This window comes from Solanum lycopersicum, chromosome 2 (assembly GCF_036512215.1).
Source record: "Solanum lycopersicum chromosome 2, SLM_r2.1".
NCBI classification, from domain to species: domain Eukaryota; kingdom Viridiplantae; phylum Streptophyta; class Magnoliopsida; order Solanales; family Solanaceae; genus Solanum; species Solanum lycopersicum.
This window is the reverse complement of record NC_090801.1, coordinates 22967806-22981610: the sequence shown is the minus strand read 5'-3', so window position 1 is coordinate 22981610 and position 13805 is coordinate 22967806. Positions and strand designations below refer to the sequence as shown.

The following is a 13805-nucleotide window of genomic DNA, read 5'->3' as shown; positions in this document are numbered from 1 at the left end:
CCAAAACGCCCCTTAAAATATTAAACACAAATCCGACCTAGCCTGGGATTACGTAGTCTGTGACGGCCCGTCGTGCCTGCGACGGTCCGTCCTGCTGCTTCCGTCACAAAGTTCAGAGACTAAATTTCACTAAAGGATCTGTGATGGCCCTTCACGTCTGTGACGGTCCGTCCTGCCATTCCGTCACGAAGTTTAGAGAGTCGATTTCAGTACCCAAATTTCAGAATTCTAAGTGTTTTGGAACGATACCCCCTCGACGGTCCGTCGTGGGATCCGTCGTCTCAGCCAGTTTTTCCAGAAATAAAATCTGCTGCTCAAAACGACTAAACAGGTCGTTACAATAGATACCAATTTACCCATCGTTCGTCCTCGAACGATCACAAGAAAAGAAACAAGGGCGAAAAGGAGTACCTGAATCTGTAAACAAGTGTGGGTATCTTTCTTGCATATCAGTCTCCTTCTCCCAAGTGGATTCTTCAACTGGTCGATTCTTCCATTGAACCTTGATGGATGCAATCTCTCTCGACCTCAACTTGCGGACTTCTCTATCTAGAATAGCAACAGGCTCCTCCTCATAAGACAAATTCTTATCAAGCAGAACTGAATCCCAACAAATGATGTAGTTTCCATCCCCATGATATCTTTTCAACATAGACACATGAAATACTGGGTGCACTCCGGACAGTCCTGGGGGCAAGGCTAATTCATAAGCCACCTCCCCTACTCGCTTAAGTACTTCAAATGGTCCAATATACCTTGGGCTTAGCTTACCTCTTTTTCCAAACCACATCACCCCTTTCATGAGCGAAACCTTCAGCAAGACTTGCTCACCCTCCATGAACTCCAAGTCTCTAACCTTTCGATCTGCATATTCCTTTTGCCTGCTTTGAGCCGCTAAAAGCTTTTCTTGAATAGATTTCACCTTCTCTAATGAATCCCTCAAAAGATCAGTACCCCAAGGTCTAACCTCAAATGCATCAAACCAACCAATGGGAGACCTTAATCTCCTCCCATACAATGCTTCGAAAGGAGCCATATCAATACTTGAGTGATAGCTATTATTGTATGAAAACTCAGCTAAGGGTAAGAAGTTATCCCAATGACCCCCAATTTCTATCACACATGCACGAAGCATATCTTCCAACACCTGAATTGTTCTCTCAGACTGACCATCGGTCTGAGGGTGAAATGCAGTACTAAGGTCCAACCTAGTACCTAATTCAGCATGCAATGTTCTCCAAAACTTAGAAGTAAACTGCGTACCCCTATGTGATATGATGGAAAGTGGAACTCCATGCAATCGAACAATTTCTGAGATGTAGAGTCTGGCTAACTTCTCTGCACTGTAAGTCACCTTAACCGGAATAAAGTGTGCAGACTTAGTTAATCTGTCCACAATTACCCAAATAGAGTCAAACTTCCCCAATGTCTTTGGAAGACCAACCACGAAGTCCATTGCAATTCTCTCCCACTTCCATTCAGGAATGGGCATTCTCTAAAGTGTTCCTCCGGGCCTTTGGTGTTCATACTTTACTTGCTGACAATTTGGACATTTGGCAACAAAATCAACAATGTCGCACTTCATTCTACTCCACCAAAAGTGTTGCTTTAGGTCACGGTACATCTTGGTTGCACCAGGATGTATAGAATATTCGGAACTATGAGCCTCTATAAGATTAGTGTGAATCAAATCATCAACACGGGGCACACATACCCTTCCCTTAATTCTCAAAACACCTTCCTCATCCATTATTGCTTCTTTAGCCTCTCCTTGCAACACCATATCCCGAATTCGGCTTAGTTTCTCATCATCAAACTGTTTTCCCTTGATCTTGTCAAGAAAAGAAGATCTCGACTCCACACTGGCCAAAAATCCTCCCTTTTCATTTACTTCTAACCTCATAAAGTCGTTATCCAGAGTCTGAACCTCTCTAGCCAATGGGCGTCTAGAAACTTGTAAGTGGGCTAAACTGCCCATGCTCCCTGCTTTTCTACTTAAGGCGTCTGCCACAACATTAGCCTTTCCTGGGTGATACAAGATGGTAGCATCATAATCCTTCAGTAGTTCCATCCACCTCCTCTGTCTCAAATTCAAATCCCTCTGAGTAAAGACATACTGTAGGCTACGATGATCCGTATAGACTTCACACTTGACTCCATATAGATAATGTCTCCATTGCTTTAATGCAAACACAACTGCGGCCAATTCCAAATCGTGGGTCGGATAGTTACGTTCATGCACCTTTAATTGCCTCGAAGCATAAGCAATTACATTCTTCTCTTGCATTAGCACTGCACCCTAACCAGAATAGGATGCATCACAATAAACAATGAATTTCTTCCCCTCTACTGGCAAGGTAAGGATAGGTGCAGTAGTCAGCAAGGTCTTGAGTTTCTGAAAGCTTTCTTCACATTCATCCGACCATACAAATGGAACATTCTGCTTAGTCAAGTTCGTCAATTGGGAAGCAATAGAAGAGAATCCCTTGACAAATCGACGGTAGTAGCTGGCTAAACCAACAAAGCTCCTTATTTCTGACACATTAGTAGGTCTTACCCAATTTCTCACTATTTCAATCTTAGAAGGATCTACCATCACTCTATCCTTAGAAACCACGTGCCCCAAAAAGGACACTGAATCTAGCCAAAACTCACACTTAGAGAATTTGGCATAAAGCTTTTTCTCCCTCAACATTTCCAATACCATTCTCAAGTGCTCCTAATGTTCTTTCTTGCTTTTCGAGTATACCAATATGTCATCAATGAATACAATGACAAAGAGATCCAGATATGGCTTGAAAATCCCGTTCATCAAGCTCATGAAAGCAGCAGGGGCATTCGTAAGACCAAAAGACATTACTACAAATTCGTAATGCCCATACCTGGTTCGAAAAGTAGTCTTTGGCACATCCGTTGCCCTTAATTTCAATTGATGGTAACCGGATCTCAAGTCAATCTTAGAGAAGACACAAGCACCTTGTAACTGATCGAACAAGTCATCAATGCGAGGAATGAGATACTTGTTCTTAATAGTTACCTTGTTCAACTGCCGGTAGTCTATGCACATCCGAAAACTCCCATCCTTCTTCTTCACAAATAACACCGGAGCACCCCAAGGGGATGGACTTGGTCTAATGAAGCCTTTGCTCAACAAATCTTGAAGTTGGTCCTTTAAATCCCTTAACTCCACTGGAGCCATCCTATGAGGGGGTATGGAAATGGGGCGAGTACCCGGTTCAAGATCGATGCAGAAGTCAATATCTCTATCCAGTGGCATACCAGGAAGGTCTGCAGGAAACACATCTAGAAACTTGTGGACTATCGAAACCGACTCAATTGAAGGTACTTGGGTGGTATCATCCCTGAGGTGTGCCAAGAAAGCTAAACAACCCTTACTAACCATTCTCTTAGCACGAAGAAAGGAGATGATACGAACCGGATTGGAAGTGTAGTCACCCTCCCACACTAACGGATCTGTCTCAGGCTTAGCTAACGTCACAGTTTTAGCATTACAATCCAAGATTGCAAAATTTGGAGAAAGCCAAGTCATACCCAGAATTACATCGAAGTCAACCATTTCTAATATAACCAAGTCTACATGAGTATTGCTTCCCATAAAAGTCACAAGACAAGACCTATACACCTTTTCGACTATCACAGACTCACCCACCGGAGTAGAAACACGAATAGGCATGTCAAGCAATTCACAATGTAAATTAAGACCAGTAGCAAATGAGGAAGATACATATGAAAATATGGAGCCAGGGTCAAATAATACAGAAGCCATACAATCACAAACCAAAAGATTACCTGTGATAACAGCATCTGATGTCTCCGCTTCCGACCACCCAGGGAAAGCGTAACAATGGGCCCTATCACCGGTCTGTCCGTTGCCTCTACAAGGTTGCGCTGCAGTAGTTCCCATTTGTCCGTCACCTCGGCCGTTTTGGTGACCACCATTACCTCGGCCACCACGCCCTCTAGAATGACGGCCTCTTCCATGACCACCTCTACCTCTGACTATTTGAGGTCTGTAACTCTGTTTTGGACAATACCTCTTAATGTGTCCAGTCTCCCCACATCCATAACATTCTCTGGATTTAAGCATAGGTCTCTGTGAGAATGACAAAGCCTGGTGATAACCTCCAAACTCAGAGAAGTGTTGACCGGTCTGCGGTGGATCCCCAACTACATTCTGCAGTGAAGACTGAATAGGTCGGGCTGGATAACCTCCTGAACCCTGCCCTCTGGAGTAAGAACCATTAAACTCACCTCCCTTACGAAACCTTTTAGATGTCGATGTCACGGTGAAGACATCTGGCTTCACTCCCTCCACCTCTATCACGAAGTCTACCACTTCCTGAAAGGATTTCGCTGTAGCCGCTACCTGTAAGGCTGAAATCCGCAAATTTGACCTCAACCCCTTCACAAAACGGCGAATCCGCTCTTGTGGACTGAAGCAAAGCTGGGTGGCATACCTGGATAATGCACGGAACTTAGCCTCATACGCAGTCACCGACATCTTGCCTTGCTCTAGGCTCAAGAACTCATCTCTCCTCCTATCCCTCAAGGTCCGGGGGATATACTTATCCATAAATAAGCTAGAGAATGATGCCCAAGTCATAGGTGGTGTCTCTGTTGGTTGACACTCAACATGTGACCGCCACCACATTTTGGCGTTCCCCTGAAACTGATAAGTCACAAACTCAACGCCAAATCGTTCTACTATACCCATCTTGTGTAGTAGCTCATGACAATCAACCAGAAAATCATAGGCATCCTCAGATTCAGCACCCTTGAAGACTGGGGTTTTCAATTTCAAGAACTTACTGAAAAGTTCATGCTGATCACTTGTAATTATAGGCCTTGTAGTCAACCAAGGAAACGTGTCTATTTCCAATGAGGCATCCATGCGGGGAGCCACAGTAGCTGCATGTTGTACTCCCGGAACCTGAGGCGCTGGTGCAGAAAACACTGGAGGTGTCTGGCCTTGATCAGTTAACCCGCTAAGATAAGCAAGAAACTGATTAATCATCTCTGGGGTAGGTTGGGGTGGTAATTCCTCATTCTGCACTTGCTCACTTTCCCCTTCCTCACCCTCTCTTACTACTTCCTTAATCGGTGGAGGAGTCACCGCCCTAGTACTAGATGGGCCAGGTGTTTGTCCTCTTCCTCTAGAGGATGTCCTCCTACGACCTCTACCACGGCCTCTTGCCACTGTTCCTCTTCGAGCTACAGTCTCAATGGCTGGCTCAGACGCCTCTTGTCTTGCCGGTGCTGGTGTTGGCGCGGTTGTTGCTCTAGTTCTAACCATCTGTGAAATAGAGTGAAGATGGTCAGATACCAATTTGTATAACCTAGATACCAATTGGATCCAAGTAATAGCACGAAAGAAAGAAAGAATGGAATTTTCCTAAAGTCTTATAGCCTCTCAATGAAAAGTAAAGGCGCCCCCCTACCGTTCCTTAAGACTCTACTAGACTCGTTCTTGTGTGATGAGACCAACAAACCTAATGCTCTGATACCAAGTTTGTCACGACCCAAAACGGGTCGCGAGTGGCACACACACTTATCCTACAATGGGAGTGAAGCAACCGATCTAACCCCAACATTTTCAAACATAGTAAACAGAATAAACAATGCGGAAGACTTAAAACTCATTAACAAAATCAATAATCAACTTCTAAAACTCAAACTTATCATTATCCCCAAATCTGGAAGTCATCATCACAAGAACATCTATCCTCAAATTACTAAAGCTAAGAGTATCTAAGAAACTAAACATAAATAATAACTAGTCTATGCCAGAACTTCAAGGCATCAAGACATGAAGAAGAAGATCCAGTCCAAGCTAGAAGCTTTAGCTCACCCTGAAATCTGGTGTGATGAAGACTGGCTAGAGTTGCGGTTGGGTTGAAGACGACGGTACGTTTGCTGCACTCCACAATGAACAAAAAGAAAACATACAAGTAGGGGTCAGTACAAAACACGAGTATTGGGTAGATATCATCGGCCAACTCAAAATAGAAAACAGTATATATCAGATAATATCATAAAATCAACTACAATACTCAACATGCGGCATTTACAATTACCATAACCCTTGGTCACAACACCTAGCACATCAATGAGGAATCATGCCTCCCCATCATATTCATTTGGGAATTAGGTTCATTAAATTGAGTATATTAACATATTTCAAGATTCATTCTCTTTACTAATCCTGGTGCCGGAACGTGACACCCGATACATATTCTATCATGGTGTCGGAATGTGACACTCTGATCCTCATATACTATCCTGGTACCGGAACGTGGAACCCGATCCATATACTGTCCTGGTGTCGGAACGTGACACTCCGATCCTCATATACTATCCTGGTACCGGAACAAGGCACCCGATCCATATACTATCCTGGTGTCGGAACGTGACATTCCGATCCTCATATACTATCCTGGTACCGGAACGTGGCACCCGATCCATATACTATCCTGGTGTCGGAACGTGACACTCTGATCCTCATATACTATCCTGGTACTGGAACGTGGCACCCGATCCCCTAATCTCACTACTTTTGTTCATCAAGCCTTCTTTTATACCAAGGCATCATCATTACCAAAGTAGATTAGGGCTTTTCAAGATTTAGGATTCAATAGCTTCATCACGCTTATTTTATCACAATTATATAATCACATTCATGCAAGCATACAATTAAGCATATAGAAGGGTTTACAACACTACCCAATACATATCATTCGCTATTAAGAGTTTACTACGAATAGCATAAACCATAACCTACCTCCACCGAAGAATTGTGGTCAAGCAAGCTAATCCTCAAAATCTTTGTTTTCTTTTTCGTTCCTCTCTCTCTCGATCGTTTCTCCCACTTCTCTCTATTCTTTCTATCTTTCTTATTCAAACCCTTTTTCTTTTACCCTAATTAGCATATAATCAAGTATAAAAGATGACAAAAGTAACCCACTAATTAATTTAAGGTTATCTCCTTTAACCCTCAAGAAATTGGATTATTAATATTCAACCACTAACTTTATAATTATTAGCAGGAATAGTCCAAAACGCCCCTTAAAATATTAAACAGAAATCCGACCCAGCCTGGGATTACGCAGTCTGTGACGGCCCGTCGTGCCTACGACGGTCCGTCCTGCTGCTTCCGTTATAAAGTTCAGAGAATAAATTTCACTAAAGGATCTGTGACGGTCCGTCCTTCCATTCCGTCACGAAGTTCAGAGAGTCGATTTCAGTACCCAAATTTCAGAATTCTAAGTGTTTTGGAATGAGACACCTAGACAGTCCGTCGTGCCCATGACGGTCCGTCGTGGGATCCGTCGTCTCAGCCAGTTTTTCCAGAAATAAAATCTGCTGCTCAAAACGACTAAACAGGTCGTTACAAAAGAATATTATTACAAAGCAAGATATGATATAAATGAAGCAAAAGAAATAAGACAACAATATTTACAAAACTACCAGAACCATTTAGTACAAAAATAATTAAAGATTGGAAAATTGAAGGATTAACAGATACTTTAGGAGCTAGAATAAAATTTCTACATCAGTGGTTTGTACAATTATGTGAAAACCAAAAAGAAAAAATAAAAATGGAGAAAGTACTGGTTAAAAATCTAGCATGTTGTAAATAGAAAACAGCACCACAGTTTGGTTGTACAGATAAATATTATAAAAAACAAACACCTAAAAGACAAAAAAATTATAGAAAAACCAAAACTATATATACATACAAAAAAACCAAGACAAAGATATTATGTAAAAAATTATAAAATAAAAAGACCGTATAGACCAAAGAGAAAACTATCAGAATGTACTTGTCACAACTGCGGAAAGATAGGACATTTAGCTAGAAATTGTAAGTTGCCTAATAATCCAAAAGGAAAACAAATTGCAAAAGTAATTATAGATAATGAAGAATATATGCAGATAGATTACATAGACTATGAATTAAGTGAAAATGATAGTATATATGAAGTATCGGATATAGAAATTGAATTAGAAGATGAAGAAACAAATATTGATCTAGATAATGATGTAATGAACGAAGAAATCTAATGTCTGAAGATGACATAAAAATAATATCCAAAGAAGACTATCAAAATGAAGAATAATCATAATAAAAAAATTATATTTGATAATACAATCTTTGAACAAATAAAAGGAAAATAATTAGATTTAAGTGTTGAAAAAGTACTTGAAATACCTACTTTAAGAAATTGGTTTAGAAGACAAAAAGATGAATATTATGTAGTTAGCCAAAAAGAACACATCATATATTGTAAATATACAAAAGGAAAAGCACAAATACCTATACTAAATAAGAGAATAATAAATAAAGAAATACAAGATATAAGAACTAAAACACCCATAAAATACGTACACTTAGGAAGAACAGAAATATTGATAAAAGCTTGTTTTAGAGAAGAAATAGATACACCTATTGAAATATATTTAGCAGATGATAGAATTATATACCCTATAGAAAAAAGCGTAATTAGTGCAGTAAAAGGAAACTTAATATACCAAAAATTTAAATTTATAATAAGTGCCAACTACTCAGTAGCATTAACAGATAGAAATATAGATAAATCATTAGTTCTATATTGGAAAATGTCTGGAATAGAACTAGCACCATGCGGTAAAATGTTTACAGCAAGATGTAAAAACTTATAATACATACTAACAACAAAACATAAAGTAACGGCAAGAAATAAAATTGATAAAATAAAAATAGAAAATCCTTTTGAAAGAATAATTACTATAATAGACAATAATGACTATAGCTACAAAGAAATTGACATAGAAAAAGATTTAGAAATTGTAAAAGAAAGATTGAGTACTTCAAGTGTACCAAATACATTAACTAAAACTACCTCATCAAGAACAAGCACATCTAAAAGGAACTATGAAATCCCACAAAATTTATGAGATAAAGAAGAGATAACACCATACCATTACTTTATAACAGGAATAATAGACCAAAGAAGATATAAAATTTTGATAAATACAGGACAAGAAGAAAATTACATAACAAGAGAATTAGTATTAGAAACAGAAATTATAAAAACAGGACACTTATGCCCTGGATTACCTAGTGAGATAGTAACCACAAATGAAGAAATAACAGAAAAAGAAATAATTATAGGAGGACTACCATTAATAATATACCATTCAAAATCTACCAAGGAAACCAAAATATTACCTTAAGAATAAAATGGTTAGAAAAAGTCAAACCATACAATATAGAAAATGAACAATTAACAATAACTTGCCAAAATAAGAAAATAATTATCAAAAGAACAAAATGAATAATGAAAATATATATACTTGCAAAAATTATTGTAGAAGGATACCACAACAGATATTATACCCCCATGATAGATACATGAGTAGAAGCAAATATATGTAAATATAATTGTTTGCTAGAAGATAAATGAGAAAAATTAAAAACACCTATGGTAGTGATAGGATTTAATAACGAAGGTAGTATGATTACATATAAAGCAAAAAATATAAAAATACAAATATGGGATAAAATACTAACAATAGAAGAAATGTACAATTTTGAATTTACAACAAAAGATGTGTTATTAGGAATGCTATTTTTAGAAAGATTTTACCCACACATAATAACAAAAACATATTGGTGGTTGACAACACCATGCGGAAATAAAATAAGAGCAAAAAGAGTAAATAACAAGCAACGTAAGCCTATAGAATGGATAAAAGGAAGTGAAAAGATAAACCAGGAAATGGAAAACATAAATAAAAATCAAATAACACAATTGGAAATTATCATATTTACAATAGATAAGGTTAAAATAATTAATGAACAACTAGAATTATTATACAGTGAAAATCCATTACAAGGATGGGAAAAACATAAGATGAAAGTAAAAATTGAATTAATAGATGAAAATAGTATAATAACACAAAAACCATTAAAATATAATTTTGATGATTTAAAAGAAATCAAAATGCACATAGATGAACTATTGGAGAATAATTATATACAAGAAAGCGATAGTAAACATAAAAGTCCAGCATATATAGTTAAAAAACATAGTGAGCAAAAACGAGGTAAAAGTAGAATGGTCATAGAATATCACAACTTAAATGCTAAAAATAAAACATATAATTACCCATTACCAAATAAAATACTAAAAATAAGATAGATACAAGGATATAATTATTTCAGTAAATTCGATTGTAAATCGGAATTTTATCACTTGAAACTAGAAGAAGAATCTAAACAACTAACAACATTTACTGTACCACAAGGATTTTATGAATGAAATGTTCTACCATTTGGATATAAAAATGCACCAGGTAGATACCAACATTTTATGGACAATTATTTTAATCAAGTAGAAAATTGTATTGTCTATATTATGATAAATTATTATATTCAAAAACACAAGATGAACAGATCAGGTGATTAGAAAAATTCATACACATAATTAAACTATCTGGTATAAGCCTAAGCAAAAAGAAAGCAGAAATTATGAAGCCTCAGATAGAATTTCTAGGAATACAAATAGATAAAAATGGGATAAAGATGCAAACCCACATAGCACAAAAAATGATCACCCTTGATGAAAATATAGATACAAAAAAGAAATTACAATCCTTCTTAGGATTAGTAAACCAAGTAAGGGAATACATACCAAAATTAGCAGAACATCTAAAACCATTACACAAAAAACTTAAGAAAGATGTCCAATACCATTTTGACAATAAAGATAAAGAACATATAAGACATATCAAAAACTTATGTAACAAACAACCAAAACTATATTTTCCCGATGAAAATAAATCATTTACTTATATTGTTGAAACAGATTCAAGCAATCACAATTATGGAGGAGTTTTAAAATATAAATATGACAAAGAAAAAACAGAACATCATTGCAGATATTACTCAGGATCTTATGTAGAAGCACAAATAAAATGGGAGATAAATAGAAAAGAATTGTTTGCACTATATAAATGTTTATTAGCATTTGAACCATATATTGTTTACAACAAATTTATTATGCGCTGTCCATTCACCTTGAACCGCACACCCTCCTTAGTTTCCAACTCAACTGCTCCATGAGGGAATAGTTGGGTAACCAAGTAAGGACCAGTCCATTTGGACTTGAGCTTGCCCGGAAACAAGTGCAACCTGGAATTGAATAAGAGCACCAAATCCCCAACCATAAACTCTCGCTTTTCATTTTTGTTGTAATATACATATATAAGAACATCCTCATAAGACATCCCTCAAGAATAGCTAGTGGAATGTTTAGGTAGACTCCCATACCCCTACTAGACTAAGCTAAACCCCTTAGGTCATACTAGTTAGAAATCATTCCTTTAGTTCATTTTACCTTTTGGGACATCTTGCCTAAACCGACATAGACCACATGAGCTAATGTGGAATACAGTGTCATAAAACGATACACCAAAGAAAGGCGGACTACTTGCCAAGGTAGTACCAAAACATAAATGTAGCAATTATGTGGATCCATTACCTAGTTTTCCTATGGGGGAAACATAGTTCAAGAACTAGGAGATATAGTTGGGACCCTCTTCATGCTACATGCATTCTAGTCTCCAATATCATAAGTAAATTTGTGATCCTACCTTCCTTATGTGGGAAGGACACTTCTCACACTAGTTCACTCGGTGCTAAGCTTGAGTCTGTTCTGAAATGTCTTTGATGTCTTTATTAATCATCATAGATTAATGTAGTTCATAAGGTCTATCCTTTGTACAATCATTATCATCATAGATCGATAAGAATTACATGAATATTGTCCATTCATTACAATTCATGTAATTAAGGTTAGCACATATACATAGTCACATCATAATAAGGCACATTGGTAAGTTATCACCATACTTATAACATTTACATCTTAGCGAAAAACTCACAATCCATAGTTAAGTACATTTTAATCCAGCATTATACCAACCCTATATATCTTAATATAAAGTCTACTTCAATAAAACTTCATTACTTAAGCACAAGTAATCCATAATCAAAGTAAAGAATAGAGATTACAAGATTTACTCAATCCTCTTCACAAGACCTTCTCGAGGTCATATCATCAACCTATGACTTAAACCAACAATGGAATAATAGGATCATATGATATTGAACAACATAATAACTATAACAATTAAATAATTGTACAACAAATTCATAACTAGTTTATAGCCTAGAATTGGAGACCTAAATCAAGTACATAGTCTACTTCACCATCTAAGTGAATTCCTCAAGAACTAGCATGGTAGGACTACAATTCATTTCAATCTATTCATAAATTGTCACAATAACGTCATATGATAGTAATTTATACATTAACTAAGCTAATTATGTCACTACTAGATAATTCAATTCAAGATCACAACCTACGTTAAGGGGAATAACTCATCTTCTACAAACTAGACCAATTCATCAAGAGATAACATAATTGAGTTATAATACATGTTAATGTAGTAATAATATCCAAAATAAATCATAAAAAATGGAATTCACAAGATCAATTTCGAGATTAGAAAAGACTCACTTGAATATCATAGTTTTGAAATCAATTTGATGGAACCCTTTGGGGAGAGAAGTCCGAAAGGTGAAAGGAATACCATACCATAGTATTTGATGAATATAGATGGATAAAATTTGGTTATTGGAGCCCTAGAACACACCTTGAACTTGTCTTCTATGGCATTCTTCAACTTGGGAGAGAGAAAGAATAGAGAAGGAAGAGAATGTGGGTTTGGGATTATGATAGTTAGGTTAGTCTAATTAGGTTAGGGTCTTTATATAATTTGCTAGTTAAATTAATTAGACCTATATTAACCCCTAAATAATTAAATATCCTTTAACTTAATTAACTCAAGTCACTTAAATTCGAGCAGCCAAAACATGCCTGCACAGAAGACACCACGTCGATGCCTCATGTGTCAATCGACAGACCAAGTAACCAATCGCCATGTTGGTTTGTCGTTTAGTTCAGAGACTTTTAAAATGAGGCCTACCACGGATTTTCATTAGTTTCCATCGATGAAAGCAGTACACGCCCCATCGATGGGACAACGAATTGTTGGTTGCATCCGTTGGTGGACAGTGCCTTGGGTAGCCTTTGACCCCAAAATGCAAGGGTCCTCCTAAAGGGGCCTTGGTTAGTCCTCGGGGAGTCATGCCCGGACGTTTCTATTATGAATCAACTCTAGAACATATTAGATACCCTTTTACAAAAATTCATCAATTTTGACTCTTAAAACTTAGTCAAACAGGCTAAGGAACACTAGCACCTTATTGAATTAGTTTCTGGACGTCATGGACATTCTTTGACGTTTTGATTTTTAAACTTCCTACAATGACATATATTCATTAAGAGTGACCTTAGAAAAGTATCTAAACCTTTTTATACCAATTTTAGGATCTAGAACACGTCTTAGTCTTTCGGATCATTGCAATAGAGGTCCATATGCTCTATTAAATTAGAAATCCAGATGGAAGATATGAGATCAAGAGCATAGATGCAAATAACTCATACAATATATTTCTTGTAAGTACTTGGGTACATAATAATAGGATCATCTCATCTTATTACTATCAATGTTTGAAGTATCTTGAAAACAGAATTTAAAGGAAGATAGTTACGGATGATAATTCTTTCAGCGAAGTTGAGACACACTTTGCTGATGCAAAATTCTACAGGATAAGTTATTTTTTAAAGAGAGAAAATATAATGATGTCAAATCAACCAATTATCACAAGATCATGA

At 36.9% G+C, this 13805-nt stretch overlaps 1 protein-coding gene across 1 annotated transcript; it reads right to left on the bottom strand.

The window, feature by feature from the left end:
• Positions 1-2631: 2631 nt before the first annotated feature.
• LOC138341665 (uncharacterized) lies at positions 2632-13545 on the bottom strand. The gene has a single exon (XM_069293208.1). It carries the CDS (start codon positions 5312-5314, stop codon positions 2720-2722), a length of 2595 nt encoding a protein of 864 aa, XP_069149309.1. The 5' UTR covers positions 5315-13545; the 3' UTR covers positions 2632-2719.
• Positions 13546-13805: the final 260 nt, after the last annotated feature.